The 15,623-nt window shown below is 51.4% G+C and overlaps 1 protein-coding gene across 2 annotated transcripts in view; it reads right to left on the reverse strand.

Annotated features, from left to right (window-relative positions):
• The window catches only part of LOC147092120 (uncharacterized), a 95,392-nt gene that overhangs the window by 50,321 nt on the left and 29,448 nt on the right, over positions 1-15,623 (reverse strand). For both annotated transcript variants that reach the window (XM_085975850.1, XM_085975849.1), the window contains exons 4-7: positions 12,649-12,720; positions 9,336-9,479; positions 7,251-7,426; positions 4,903-5,083 (exon numbers count right to left, since the gene is read on the reverse strand). In XM_085975850.1, the coding sequence (XP_085831976.1) occupies positions 4,903-5,083; positions 7,251-7,426; positions 9,336-9,479; positions 12,649-12,720 (573 nt within the window). The remainder of the gene's footprint in view (positions 1-4,902; positions 5,084-7,250; positions 7,427-9,335; positions 9,480-12,648; positions 12,721-15,623) is intronic.

Here is a 15,623-nt window from a genome sequence, read left to right on the forward strand (position 1 = left end):
TACCCGAGACAGTGTCGGGTCATTTCGGGTTTCCTTTTCGATACAAGCGTTAGTTACCGGTAGGTATTCTACTATAGTCGAATGGAATATTTCGACAGGATCCACTGCTGGTGCTTCCTCTGCAGTAGGCAGTGGCAGGCGTGATAGCCCATCAGCATTTCCATGCTGTTTCGTGCCCTTATATTCAATCTCATAGTGGTGCGCCCCTAGAAAAAGTGACCATCTTTGTAGTCGTTGCGCAGTCATCACCGGAACGCCCTTCTTCGGATTAAAAATGGAGACAAGAGGCTGGTGATCAGTCAGCAAGGTGAATTTCTGCCCGTGCAGATAGTGATTGAACTTTTTCACTCCCCACACTAGGCTGAGGGCCTCCCTGTCAATCTGGGCGTAGTTACGCTCGGCTGAGGTTAGTGATCGTGACGCAAAGGCTATTGGGCTCTCTGAGCCGTCCGAGAATTTGTGTGACAGCACCGCTCCAATGCCATAGGGTGACGCATCACATGCCTACCGAATTGGTAATGCCTGGTTGTAATGGGCCAATACCTCTTTCGATGTGATTCGTGCTTTGCTCTTCTGGAAAGCTCGTCTACATTCGTCACTCCACTTCCATGGCACCCCAGTTTGCAGTAGGGTGTTCAGTGGGTGTAGTATTGTAGACAAATTTGGCAAGAACTTATGATAGTAGTTTACCAGCCCGAGGAACGAACTCAGTTGTGACACATTTTCCGGTGCTGGAGCCTTGGCTACTGCCTCAATCTTCTCTGGGGACTTATGTAGCCCCTCTTTATCGATAGCGTGGCCACAATACGAGATCTGTTTTCTAAAAAACTCGCATTTGGGGCGGTTAGCTCGGAGCCCATATTCCTGCAATCTAGTGAGCACCTGCTCCAGGTTGGCAAGGTGATCACTGTCATTTTCGCCCGTGACCAGGATGTCGTCCAAATAACACTGGGTCCCTGGGATCCCTTGCAGGACTTGTTACATTGCCCTTTGCCAAATAGCCGGAGCTGATGCTACCCCGAATACCAGCCGGTTGTATTGGTAGAGACCTTTATGGGTGTTGATTGTGAGGTATTTTTTTGATGCTTCTTCTACCTCCATTTGCAGATACGCCTGGGCCAGATCAATCTTAGTGAAGCGTTTCCCTCCAGATAGCGAGGCGAAAATATCTTCAATCCGCGGAAGTGGATATTGTACGGTGTGAAGGACCGGGTTCACTGTTACCTTAAAGTCCCCACAGATGCGAACCTTCCTTGGTTCCCCAGACGTGCTGCTCAACGAATTTTTCATCACAGGGACGATGGGTGTAGCCCACTCGCCCCAGTCTACCTTGGACAGTACACCTGAATGTTCCAGACTCTCCAGCTCTGCTTCGACGGCTGGGCGGATCGCATAAGGTACCGGTCTGGCCTTAAAAAATTTTGGGCTTGCGTTTTCTTCTATTTTAATCGTCGCTGTCATGCCTTTTAGTGTTCCGAGTCCTTGCTGGAACACTTCTTTCGCATCAGTTAGGATCTTTGACAGTCACCCAGGTGTGACATCGTCATCCTTTTGGTCAGCCACAGTCAGTGCCTGTATGGAATGCCAATCCAGTTGTATTTTCCGGATCCATTCATGTCCCAGTAATGGTGGTCCTCCATCTTGCAATACATACAGGTCTAGTTTTGGTGTTTCCTTACCGTTATATATAACGGTCACCCTTATTTTTCCTTTGGGGTAGACTTTTTGTCCCGTGTACGTCTTCAAAATAATTTTTGTGTCTCTCAAGGGTATGTGTGAGAATAGCCGCTCGTAGTCCCGTCGGTTTATGACTGTTAGGGCTGATCCTGTGTCCAATTCCATCTTTACCTGGACTCCTGCTATCTTGAGAGTGACCCAAATGGTTCGGTGATCCTCCGTTGTGATCACATTATGTAGTTTCAGACAACTCAGTTCCCTGCTTTTGGAGTCGTTATCACTCTTTTGTTCGTCTGAACTATTCTCCGTCATCTTATGTACCTTCTGGTACTTTCCTTTGGTAGGTTTCTTATTGCTGGTTTTCTTTCCCGACCTGCAGACTCGTGCTATGTGTCCTACTTTTCCACACTGTCTGCACACTTTGGCCTAGAAATTCAGTAAGGCGCTGCCAGCTTTGCGCCCAGTTACCGCCCAAAGAGGGCTTCTGCGCCAATAGAGGAGTCTGCGCTGATATTCAGCGCAGCGGTAATGGCGGCGGTAGCCGTTAGCGCTGCGCCGGCACCGATTATGTCATCGGTGTGCGCAGTGCCCCGCTACCGCCCCGCTACCGGCCCAACCCCCATATTGAGTTGCGGCCGCCTCTTCCGCAGCGGCCGCAAACAGCGATCAGAAAACGGGGCCGTCCTGTAGCCTTAGTGGGGCGCTTTAAGGTGGAGGTGCGGCCGGCCGCTTTTTCGGCGGCCGCCTGCCCGCACGTCCTTCCCCGGCCTCCTCCACCCGCCCCCCCCCCCGGCGGCATTGCCGGCTGCTTTCCGCGAACCCGGCACTTCTCCGTGGTGCCGGGCTCATTTGCCGGCACTATCCAGCGGCGATCTCCCCGTTGCAGGCACCTCCCCCTTAAGAGAAGGAGGAGGCCTGCAGTACCGCAGCCTGCTGCTCCGCAGCGGGTGGCGCAGCGGCGCCTAGAGCGCTGAAATTCAGTTTCAGCGCCCCAAGCGGGGGCGGGCACACCCTGGAATAGCGCCCGGTTCCGACTTGGGGCGCAAAAACTGAATATCTGACGGTCGCAACTGGCTCCGCGCTCAGCGCTAACTTTTGGGCGCGAGCGAGCTGGCCGCCCCAAACTCAATTTCTAGGCCTTTGTCTTTGAACCTGCAATCATTCTGGTCGTGTGTTGTTCTGCCGCAGCGATAGCACTTCTCTGTTCCATATGACATTTCGTTTGTGCCATATTCTTGCGGTCTCTGTTGTATCTCTGCAGCGCCCCGTGCTGCTGCTTCATATGATACCACAATGCTGAAAGCCTTTTCTAGCGTAAGGTCCTTTTCAGATAAAAGCCGTTTCTGGGTTCCTTCACTTTGAAGCCCACACACAAACTTGTCCCTTAAGGTATCTGCCAGTCCCGCTCCAAACTGGCAGTGTTTCGATAGTTTGCGCAGTTCTGTTAAATAATCAGCATTGCTTTCACCCTTATGCTGGTTCCGTTTGTGAAACTGGAATCTTTCTGCTATCAGCAGCGGTGTGGGGTTTAAATGTTCCTTTAGTATTGTTACTATGTCTTCAAAACTCTTTTCCATTGGCTTCATTGGGGTTACTAGATTTCGTAATAAACCATACGTCTTTGCACCCATTAAATTTAACAATACTGACGCTTTCTTGTCATCTGACACCTCATTTGCCTTGCAGTGCACCTCTATTCGTTCGACAGATGTAGTCCAATCTTCGACGTCATTGTCAAATGCGGTGATACTGCCACTCTTCGTCATTTTGGGTGTGGTTTAAAATGGCGTCTCCCAATGGCTTAAAATGGCGTCTCCCGCGCTTTCCTTCCTCCCCCGCTGCTGCCAATGCCGCTCTCGGCGGTCCTCGTGGCAATGGCGGCGCCTCGAGGGTTTCTGTGCGTCTCTCTCTCCCTCTCTCCGACGGTGCTCGGCCCCTGAACACCGGCTGCGCCCTGTGCGCTCTGCCCTCACTCTCTCTCCCCCGTCGACGCTGCTCGGCCCTTTGCTGTGCCGCTCGGTTGGGCTCTAGCCCGCCGCTGTCTGGGAAGGGTCTGCGCACTACCTGTTGCCAGCCCGTTTCGCTGGACCACCTCGACTGGAAGGCCAAGCCTGGCTCTCGACAGCCTCCCCCGCAATTCTCGAGTCTCTGCTGGATGACTGGGCGGTTGCCCGTGGTCGACGCCCGGGTCTCTGGCCTTGACCTCCAATCCACTGATCTCCAGGAACGAATCCCCGGGAGGTGATGCAGAGTTGCAGGTAGGTTCGAACCTGCCTCATCGCCAATGTTACGTCCGTGTATAATAAGACACAGACTGCGGAGAACGGTACAACAGGTGTTTACTCAACGTGGCTCACACTGCAACTGATCTGTACAGATTACTACTCAGCGTCATATACAGGTGTGGTCACTGCCGGTACTACAGTATACATGAGCTGTAAAAAGTAGTTCTCCCCCTTAAAGGTATATACATTACAGACGTGATCTCATTGAATGGTGGAACAGGCTCGAGGGTCTGAATGGGCCTCCTCCTGTTCCTATGGTAACAGGCTCGAGTGGCTAAATGGACCTCCTCCTGTTCCTATAGTAACAGGCTCGAGTGGCTAAATGGGCCTCCTCCTGTTCCTATGTTAACAGGCTCGAGGGCTGAATGGGCCTCCTCCTGTTCCTATGGTAACAGGTTCGAGGGGCTGAATGGGCCTCCTCCTGTTCCTATGGTAACAGGAACTAGGGGCTGAATGGGCCTCCTCCTGTTCCTATGGTAACAGGCTCGAGTGGCTGAATGGCCTCCTCCTGTACCTGTGTAACAGGCTCGAGTGGCTGAATGGCCTCCTCCTGTACCTGTGTAACAGGCTCGAGTGGCTGACTGGGCCTCCTCCTGTTCCTGTGTAACAGGCTCGAGGGGCTGAATGGGCCTCCTCCTGTTCCTGTGTAACAGGCTCGAGGGACTGAATGGGCCTCCTCCTGCTCCTATGGTAACAGGCTCAAGGGACTGAATGGGCCTCCTCCTGTTCCTATGGTAACAGGCTCGAGGGGCTGAATGGGCCTCTTCCTGTTCCTATGGTAACAGGCTCGAGGGGGCTGAATGGGCCTCATTCTGTTCCTATGGTAACAGACTCGAGGGGCTGAATGGGCCTCCTCCTGTCCCTATGTGTGACGGATAAATAAAAAGGACCCCAAATTGGCCCGGAGACAAAATCTATCAGGAAATGCCAGCACTGTTACCTTTACAGGGCATTCCAGTGACATCCAGGTAAGTCTTCCCTTCCAACGCTTCGATGACTAGCGCCACTGCTCCGGAAGTCTTGGAAGGCGAATTCCAAGTGCGGGTGTCACTGATCAAACGCTCCAGAGATTTCGTACAGTTGTAGCTCAGCGGGTGCACCAGGGTGTCGACTCCCATAGCCTGCAGGGCCGGAGCAAATGAGAAAAAGCACCAATTTGAATGTTGAAGTGACTGGGCAAACTTTTAACACCATAACTCGCTCACATAATGAAAGAACTTGCATTTCTACAGCGCCTTTCAACGCCTCAGCATGTCCCAAAGCCCTTTCACGGCCAATCAAGTCCTTTCTGACGTGGGGATCACTGTTCTGATGTAGGAGACGCGGCAGTCAGTTTGCGCACAGCAAGCTCCCACAAACAGCCATGTGATAAATGACCAGATCACCTTTTTACTTTTAGTGATGTTGGTTGAACGATGAATACTGGGCCCATTGGAGCACTCCTACACTGCTCCTCTTCAAAATTTTGCCAGTGGGATCTTTTGAGTCCACCGGAGAGGGAAGACGGGGCCTGGGTTAACCTCTCATCCCGAAGGATAGCACCTCAGTGCGGTGCTCCCTCAGTACTGCCCCTCCGACAGTGCAGCGCTCTCTCAGTACTGCCCCTCCGACAGTGCAGCGCTCCCTCAGTACTGCTCCTCCGACAGTGCAGCGCTCCCTCAGTACTGCCCCTCCGACAGTGCAGCGCTCCCTCAGTACTGCCCCTCCGACAGTGCAGCACTCCCTCAGTACTACACTGGAGTATCACCCTGAATTTTGTGCTGAAGTCTATGGAGTGGGACTTGAACCCACGACCTTCTGCCTCAGAGGAGAGAGTGCTGCCCACTGAGTCATGGCCGACATAATTGGTAAAGTGTAAAGTGGGGGGGGGGGGCGACGGGGTAGCTAACAGCATAACCTTCTATTCCCTCCTCCCTCATGTGTTTATCCAGCTTCCCCTTAAATGCATCTATAGTATTCGCCTGATCCACTCCCTGTGATGACAAGTTCCACATTCTCACCACTCTCTGGGTAAAGAAGTTTCTCATGAATTCCCTGTGTGATAGGAACTGTGCACAGTAACTCCAAGTGTGATATGGAGACCAGAACTGTGCACAGTAACTCCAAGTGTGATATGGAGACCAGAACTGTGCACAGTACTCCAAGTGTGATATGGAGACCAGAACTGTGCACAGTAACTCCAAGTGTGATATGGAGACCAGAACTGTGCACAGTAACTCCAAGTGTGATATGGAGACCAGAACTGTGCACAGTAACTCCAAGTGTGATATGGAGACCAGAACGGTGCACAGTAACTCCAAGTGTGATATGGAGACCAGAACTGTGCACAGTAACTCCCAGTGTGATATGGAGACCAGAACTGTGCACAGTGCTTCAAGTGTGATATGGAGACCAGAACTGTGCACAGTACTCCCAGTGTGATATGGAGACCAGAACTGTACACAGTAACTCCCAGTGTGATATGGAGACTGGAACTGTGCACAGTACTCCCAGTGTGATATGGAGACCAGAACTGTACACAGTAACTCCCAGTGTGATATGGAGACCAGAACTGTACACAGTAACTCCAAGTGTGATATGGAGACCAGAACTGTGCACAGTAACTCCAAGTGTGATATAGAGACCAGAACTGTGCACAGTGCTTCAAGTGTGATATGGAGACCAGAACTGTGCACAGTAACTCCCAGTGTGATATGGAGACTGGAACTGTGCACAGTACTCCCAGTGTGATATGGAGACCAGAACTGTACACAGTAACTCCCAGTGTGATATGGAGACCAGAACTGTACACAGTAACTCCAAGTGTGATATGGAGACCAGAACTGTGCACAGTGCTCCAAGTGTGATATGGAGACCAGAACTGTACACAGTACGCCAAGTGTGATATGGAGACCAGAACTGTGCACAGTGCTCCAAGTGTGATATGGAGACCAGAACTGTACACAGTACGCCAAGTGTGATATGGAGACCAGAACTGTACACAGTAACTCCAAGTGTGATATGGAGACCAGAACTGTGCACAGTACGCCAAGTGTGATATGGAGACTAGAACTGTGCACAGTAACTCCAAGTGTGATATGGAGACTAGAACTGTGCACAGTACGCCAAGTGTGATATGGAGACCAGAACGGTGCACAGTAACTCCCAGTGTGGTCTAAGCAAGGTTCGATACCAGTATACCATAACGTCTCTGCTTTTCAATGATATCCCTCTGGAAATGAATCCCAGGGCAGTGTTCGCTTCTTTTACACATTGGAGTTAGACACTAGGGGGTCCACCTCACGTTACCTGAATAGCGAGTGTTGTGTTCACGATGTCGCCAAAGGAACCATCATTCTTCAGACGCTGAAGCAATCCTTTCACCGAAAACTCCAAGGCCACGAACAGCTTAGTTCTCAAAGTGTTGTACAGAACCACAGAACGGGAGAGGCAAGTCAAGGCCAAGATGGAAACGCTGCTGGTTTCTGAAAGAGTCACGTTCGTAGAGATTAATACAAAGTCACTGAGACCGCCTATTCCCACCTCCGTAACATTGCTTGTCTCCGCCACCTCTAGACTTGACTATTGCAACACACTCCCACCTATCTGGATCTGGAACTCCGACACGGCAAGAGAGCCCCAGGTGGGCAGAGGAAACGCTTCAAGGACACCCTCAAAGCCTCCTTGGAAAAAGTGCAGCCTCCCCACCGACACCTGGGAATCCCTGGCCCAAGACCGCACAAAGTGGAGGTGAAGAATCCGGGAATGCGCGAACACCTCGAGTCTCTTCGCCGGGAGCAAGCGGAAGCCAAGCGCAGGCAGCGCAAGGAACGCACGTCAACCCAAGCACCCCACCCACCCGCCCCTTCAACCACCGTCTGCCCCACCTGTGACAGAGACTGTAGGTCCTGCATTGGACTCATCAGTCACCTGCGGACTCATTTTTAATGTGGAAGCAAGTCATCCTCGGTTCCGAGGGACTGCCTAAGATCACCCTTTGTAAAAAAAAAATGATCCTCATCTCCCCCTCTGGTTCTCTTGCCAATTATCTTAAATCTGTGTCCTCTGGTTACTGACCCTCCTGACAGTGGAAACAGTTTCACCTTATTTACTCTATCGAAACCCTTCATGATTTTGAACACCTCTATCAAATCTCCTCTTAACCTTCTGTGCTCTAAGGAGAACAATCCCAGCTTCTCTAACGGGGAAAAAGTCGTTGGTGACCATTTTGGGTCACTAACGTCGCCTGGGCGCTAAATTTAGCCCCATAAATAAACAACAACAACTTGTATTTATATAGCGCCTTTAACGTAGTAAAACATCCCAAGACGCTACACAGGAGTATTTTAAGACAACAAATTTGACACCGAGCCACATAAGGATAAATTAGGGCAGGTGACCAAAAGCTTGGTCAAAGAGGTAGGTTTTAAGGAGTGTCTTAAAGGAGGAATGAGAGGTAGCGAGGCGGAGAGGTTTAGGGAGGGAATTCCGGAGCTCAGGGCCCAGGCAACAGAAGGCATGGCCGCCAATGGATGAGCGATTATAATCAGGGATGCTCAAGAGGAGAGAATTAGAGGATCGCAGATATCTCGGGGAGGTTGTGGGGCTGAAGGAGATTACAGAGATAGGGAGGGGGGGTGGGCGAGGGCCATGGAAGGATTTGAAAACAAGGATGAGAATTTTGAAATCGAGGCGCTGCTTAACCGGGAGCCAATGTAGGTCAGCGAGCACAGGGGGGTGATGGGTGAACGGGACTTGGTGCGGGTTAAGACACGGGCAGCCGAGTTTTGGATGACCTCAAGTTCACGTATAAACAAATAGAGCATCTACTTGGAACATAAGAACGTACGAAATAGGAGCAGGAGTCGGTCATGCGGCCCCTCGAGCCTGCTCCGCCATTCAATAAGATCATGGCTGATCTTCGACCTCATCTCCACTTTCCTGCACTATCCACACATCCCTTGATTCCCTTAATATTAAAAAATCTATCCATCTCTGTCTTGAATATACTCAATGACTGAGCCTCCACAGCCCTCTGGGGGAGAGAATTCCAAAGATTCACCACCCTCTGAGTGAAGAAATTCCTCCTCATCTGAGTCCAAAATGGCCGACCCCTTATTCTGAGTCTGTGACCCCTGGTTCTAGGCTCACCATCCAGGGGAAACATTCTTCCACGTCTACCCTGTCAAGCTCTGTAAGAATTTCAAACGTTTCCATGAGATCACCTCTCGTTCTTCTAAACCCTAGTTTACTCAATCTCTCCTCATAGGACAATCCCCTCATCCCAGGAATCAGTCTGGTGAACCTTCGTTGCACTCCCTCTGGTGTGTAAATTCTGCTGATGACAAAATATTCCGCATGTTGGCACGCTGTAGACTGAGTTAAGTGACTCACCGAAAGAGAAATATCTTCCGTAGGGATACTGATAGTAGAGAATTTCGTCGACGAACCTCTCCACTGTATAGGGAGGTATCTCCTTATTTTCAAGGCACAAAGCAAGGATTGCCAAGGATATGTTCAGAAGAATTCTGCTGGTATCTATGATTACACAGAAACAGCACGTGGAAGAAAATTGTTTAATTCCTCATCTAAAAATAGCACTGAAAAGAAGTGAAGAGAAGTTAAACTTGTATCGAACCTTGGTCAGACCACACTGGGAGTACTGTGCACAGTAACTCCAAGTGTGATATGGAGACCAGATCTGTGCACAGTGCTTCAAGTGTGATTTGGAGACCAGAACTGTGCACAGTAACTCCCAGTGTAATATGGAGACCAGAACTGTGCACAGTAACTCCCAGTGTGATATGGAGACCAGAACTGTGCACAGTAACTCCAAGTGTAATATGGAGACCAGATCTGTGCACAGTGCTTCAAGTGTGATATGGAGACCAGAACTGTGCACAGTAACTCCCAGTGTGATATGGAGACCAGAACTGTGCACAGTAACTCCCAGTGTGATATGGAGACCAGAACTGTGCACAGTAACTCCAAGTTCTGGTCTCCATATTACACTTGGAGTTACTGTGCACAATTCTGGTCTCCATATTAAAAAAATATATAAAGGCACTGGTAAGTACTCTAAGATTTACCAATCTTTTAAGTATATAACAACATAAGAACATAAGACATAGGAGCAGGAGTAGGCCATGCGGCCCCTCAAGCCTGCTCCGCCATTCAATACGATCACGGCTGATCATCGACCTCGACTCCACTTTCCCGCCCAATCTCCATATCCCTCGATTCCCCGAGAGTCCAAAAATCTATCGATCTCAGCCTTGAATATACTCAACGACTCAGCATCCACAGCCCTCTGGGGCAGGGAATTCCAAAGATTCACAACCCTCAGTGAAGAAATTCCTCATCTCGGTCTTAAATGGCCGACCCCTTATCCTGAGACTGTGACCCCTAGTTCTAGACTCTCCAGCCCGGGGAAACAACCTCTCAGCATCGACCCTGTCAATCCCCCTCAGAATCTTGTACGTTTCAATGAGATCACCTCTCATTCTTCTAAACTCCAGAGGGTACAGGCCCATTCGACACAATCTCTCTCATTGATAAAAGTTGTCCAAACCACTACTATGGAATCACACAGCATAGAAATACATGGAATATCCAGCACAGAAACAGGCCATTCGGCCCAACCAGTCCATGCCGGCGTTTATGCTCCACTCGAGTCTCCTCACATCCTTCCTCATCTAACTCTCAGTGTAACCCTCTATTCCCTTCTCCCTCATGTGTTTGTCCAGCCTCCCCTTAAATGTATCGATACTATTCGCTTCAACCACTCTCTGTGGCAGTGAGTTCCACATTCTCACCACTCTCTGGGTAAAGAAGTTTCTCCTGAATTCCCGATTGGATTTCTTGGTGACTCTCTTATATCGAACAGGCCTCTAGTTCTGCTCTTCCCCACAAGTGGAAACACTCTCTCTGTATCCACTCTATCAAAACCGTTCAGGATTTTAAAGACCTCTATTAGTTCACCCCTCAGCCTTCTCTAGAGAAAAGAGACCCCGCCTGTTCATCCTTTCCTGATGGGTATAACAGAGTGAGGCCATTCGGCCCATCGTGCCTGTGCCGGCTCTTTGAAAGAACTGTCCAATTAGTCCCACTACTCCCCCTGCTCTTTCCCCACAGCCCTGTAAATTTTTCCCTTCCAGTATTTATCCAATTCCTCTTTTGAAAGTTACCGTTGAATCTGCTTCCACCGCCCTTTCAGGCAGTGCGTTCCAGATCACAACAACTCGCTGCGTAAAAACATTTCCTCATCTCACTCTCTGGTTCTTTTGTCAATTATCTTATAATCTATGTCCTCTGGTTACCGACCATCCTGCCACTGGGAACAGTTTCTCCTTATTTACTCTATCAAAATGCTTCATGATTTTGAACACCCCAATCAAATCTCCCATTAACCTTCTCTGCTCTAAGGAGAACAATCCCAGCTTCTCCAGTCTCTCCACATAACTGAAGTCCCTCATCCCTGGAACCATTCTGGTCAATCTCCCCTTAACCTTCTCTGCTCTAAGGAGAACAATCCCAGCTTCTCCAGTCTCTCCACGTAACTGATTCCCTCATCCCTGGTACCATTCTGGTTAATCTCCTCTGCACCCTCTCCAAGGCCTTGACATCCTTCCTAAAGTGTGGTGCCCAGAATTGGCCACAATAATCCAGCTGGGGCCTAACCCAATGATTTATAAAGTTTATAAGCATAATTCCTTGCTTTTGTACTCGATGGGCGCAAAATTCGGTTACGGGCGTAACCAAGTTAAGGCCGGACATTTAGTGCCTGGCATGGAAGCACCACCCCGGCCACTAACTTCGGCTTACCGCCCCGCACAGGAAGTGAAGAGCAATCTCGCACGCTCCACTTTCTGGTGGGCCGGTAACTGAGGCGAATTCTGGGCGCGATGGGCAGCACTCGGCGGAGGCTCCGTGATTCGACACCCCTCCCCTTCAGTTAAGGCCTCCGATGGCCCGCACAAGGCCACCAGGGCGGCGTGGTGACGCAGGCTCTGCCGAGAGGCGGTCCCAGGCTGCGTGATGGCAGCCAAGAGCACGCCGCGGCCCCACCACGGAGGGCCCACATGGGGGAGGGGGGTCGGCCGGAAAAAAAAAAAGAAAATGGTGGCGCAGGTCGCGGCCGCGCCCCCCCCCCACTTTAAATACAGCCCCGCGAGCGAAGGTTGGCCCGGCTCGCCACCCCGCGAGGCTGGCGCTGACATCGTCTGCGGAAGCCTCGTGTGGCGCAGCTGAATCTCTGCCGCAGGGCAGCGCTGAGGGGTCGCGTCGCACGGCGATGACGTCATCGCTGGTGGCGCGGCGGCCTGGGGCTGTTATCGGCAGGGGCGCGCGCTAGCGGGCAGCGCCTCAGCAACGCCCTGCCGAATATCTCTGGAGGCGCTTTTTCCGCCCCACCCACGGTCGATAAGCCCCGTTAGCACCACCTGGAGGCGTTAACAGCAGGTGCAAAGGAGCTGAATTTCTAGCCCAACGCCTCTATTAATAAAGCCAAGGATTCCGTATGTTTTCTTAACAGCCTTCTCAACTCTTCCCCCTCCCCCCGCCCTGGTTCTTTTGCCCATTATCTTCATTCCCTGTCCTCTGGTTACCGACCCTCCTGCCACTGGAAACATCTCCCCCCTTATCCCCCCTCGATCGCAACTTAGTAAAGAAAGGAATGAAGTGAAGTTGGTGCGAGGAGTGAGCTCACCTTCGTCGAAGGAAGTTATTAAATATCCGGAATATATTTTGGAACCTTTGGTGTTGTCGAATGACAGGGTATCTGAAGGAGCAGAGTTGTAAATTAGTTGGGTTTGTTTTTTGCAATTCCGAAAACACGACTGCGAGGCGGGACTTTAACCAAACTCACCCGGCGGGAAGATGATGGGATCGGGAACCACGCTGGTTTTACGCACACCCGGAGCAGTATCGAGTGTAAAACCGGAAAACTTCCCGATCCTATAGGATTCCCGGCCCAGGGAGAGTCAGTTCAAAATCCAGAAACGATCTCTGATTGGGTTCCGCACACAAGCTTGGTTAGGACTTAATATTGGACCAAAAGGAAATGATATTCAGTAGGAACGGGGGGAGGCCATTCAGCCCCTCGAGACTGTTACACAGGAACAGGAGGAGGCCATTCAGCCCCTCGAGCCTGTTACACAGGAACAGGAGGAGGCCATTCAGCCCCTCGAGACTGTTACACAGGAACAGGAGGAGGCCATTCAGCCCCTTGAGCCTGTTACTACAGAAACAGGAGGAGGCCATTCAGCCCCTCGAGCCTGTTACACAGGAACAGGAGGAGGCCATTCAGCCCCTCGAGACTGTTACACAGGAACAGGAGGAGGCCATTCAGCCCCTTGAGCCTGTTACTACAGAAACAGGAGGAGGCCATTCAGCCCCTCGAGACTGTTACACAGAAATAGGAGGGGGCCCATTCAGTCCCTCGAGCCTGTTACACAGGAACAGGAGGTGGCCCATTCAGCCCCTCGAGACTGTTACACAGGAACAGAAGGAGGCCCATTCAGCCCCTCGAGCCTGTTACTACAGAAACAGGAGGAGGCCATTCAGCCCCCTCGAGCCTGTTATCATAGGAACAGGAGGAGGTCATTCAGCCCCTCGAGCCTGTTACACAGGAACAGGAGGAGGCCCATTCAGCCCCTCGAGCCTGTTACACAGGAACAGGAGGAGGCCATTCAGCCCCTCGAGCCTGTTACTACAGAAACAGGAGGAGGCCATTCAGCACCCTCGAGCCTGTTATCATAGGAACAGGAGGAGGCCATTCAGCCCCTCGAGCTTGTGACACAGGAACAGGAGGAGGCCATTCAGCCCCTCGAGCCTGTTATACAGGAAGAGGAGGAGGCCATTCAGCCCCTCGAGCCGGTTACACAGGAACAGGAGGAGGCCCATTCAGCCCCTCGAGCCTGTTACCACAGAAACAGGAGGAGGCCATTCAGCCCCTCGAGACTGTTCCACCATTCAATGAGATTGTGCCTGATCTGTATCCTAACTCCATCCACCCGCCTTGGCTGCACATCACTTATTACCCATGCCAAGAAAAATATACCACCCTCAAATTTAAGACTATTAATTGAGCTGGCATCTACTGCTTTCTGTGGGAGCGAGTTCCACACTTCTACCACCCTTTGTGTGAAGATGTGTTTCCCAACTTCACTCCTGAATGGCCTGGCTCTGATTTGAAGGTTATGTGGGTAGTGGCGGCTCAATGTTGTTACACAACCAAGGTAACCACGTGGAGCCTGAAGTTATCCGATGGGCTGCTCCCAAGTCAAAGCTACTCCTTATAAAAGCAGAAAACGCTTGAAACACACAGCAGGTCAGGCACCACCTGTGGGGAGAGAAACAGAGTTAACGTTTCAGCTCGATGACCTGGCATTAGAACTGGAAGAAGTTAGAGATTGACAACAACAACAAACTACATTTATACGACGCCTTTAACATAGTGAAACATCCCAAGGCCCTTCACAGGAGAGATTATCAGACAAAAATAGACACCTCCTCCAGCCCCGACAATCCTCCCTATCTCTGTAACCTCCTCCAGCCCCTACAACCCTCCCTATCTCTGCAACCTCCTCCAGCCCCTACAACCCTCCCTATCTCTGTAACCTCCTCCAGCCCCTACAACCCTCCCTATCTCTGTAACCTCCTCGAGCCCCTACAACCCTCCCTATCTCTGTAACCTCCTCCAGCCCTACAACCCTCCCTATCTCTTTAACCTCCTCCAGCCCTACAACCCTCCCTATCTCTGTAACCTCCTCCAGCCCTACAACCCTCCCTATCTCTGTAACCTCCTCCAGCCCCTACAACCCTCCCTGTCTCTGTAACCTCCTCCAGCCCTACAACCCTCCCTATCTCTGTAACCTCCTCCAGCCCCTATAACCCTCCCTATCCCTGTAACCGCCTCCAGCCCCTACAACCCTCCCTATCTCTAACCTCCTCCAGCCACTACAACCCTCCCTATCTCTGTAACCTCCCCCAGCCCTACAACCCTCCCTATCTCTGTAACCTCCTCCAGCCCCTACAACCCTCCCTATCTCTGTAACCTCCTCCAGCCCTACAACCCTCCCTATCTCTGTAACCTCCTCCAGCCCGACAACCCTCCCTATCTCTGTAACCTCCTCCAGCCCTACAACCCTCCCTATCTCTGTAACCTCCTCCAGCACCTACAACCCTCCCTATCTCTGTAACCTCCTCCAGCCCCGACAACCCTCCCTATCTCTGTAACCTCCTCCAGCCCCTACAACCCTCCCTATCTCTGTAACCTCCTCCAGCCCCTACAACCCTCCCTATCTCTGTAACCTCCTCCAGCCCCTACAACCCTCCCTATCTCTGTAACCTCCTCCAGCCCCTATAACCCTCCCTATCTCTGTAACCTCCTCCAGCCCCTACAACCCTCCCTATCTCTGTAACCTCCTCCAGCCCCTACAACCCTCCCTATCTCTGTAACCTCCTCCAGCCCCTACAACCCTCCCTATCTCTGTAACCTCCTCCAGCCCCGACAACCCTCCCTATCTCTGTAACCTCCTCCAGCCCCTACAACTCTCCCTATCTCTGTAACCTCCTCCAGCCCTACAACCCTCCCTATCCCTGTAACCTCCTCCAGCCCTACAACCCTCCCTATCTCTGCAACCTCCTCCAGCCCCAACAACCCTCCCTATCTCTGCAACC

The sequence above is a fragment of the Somniosus microcephalus genome, unplaced genomic scaffold (genome assembly GCF_052327205.1).
Source record: "Somniosus microcephalus isolate GS21.2 unplaced genomic scaffold, FLI_Smic_1.0 unresolved_chr2, whole genome shotgun sequence".
In the NCBI taxonomy this organism is placed as follows: Eukaryota; Metazoa; Chordata; class Chondrichthyes; order Squaliformes; family Somniosidae; genus Somniosus; species Somniosus microcephalus.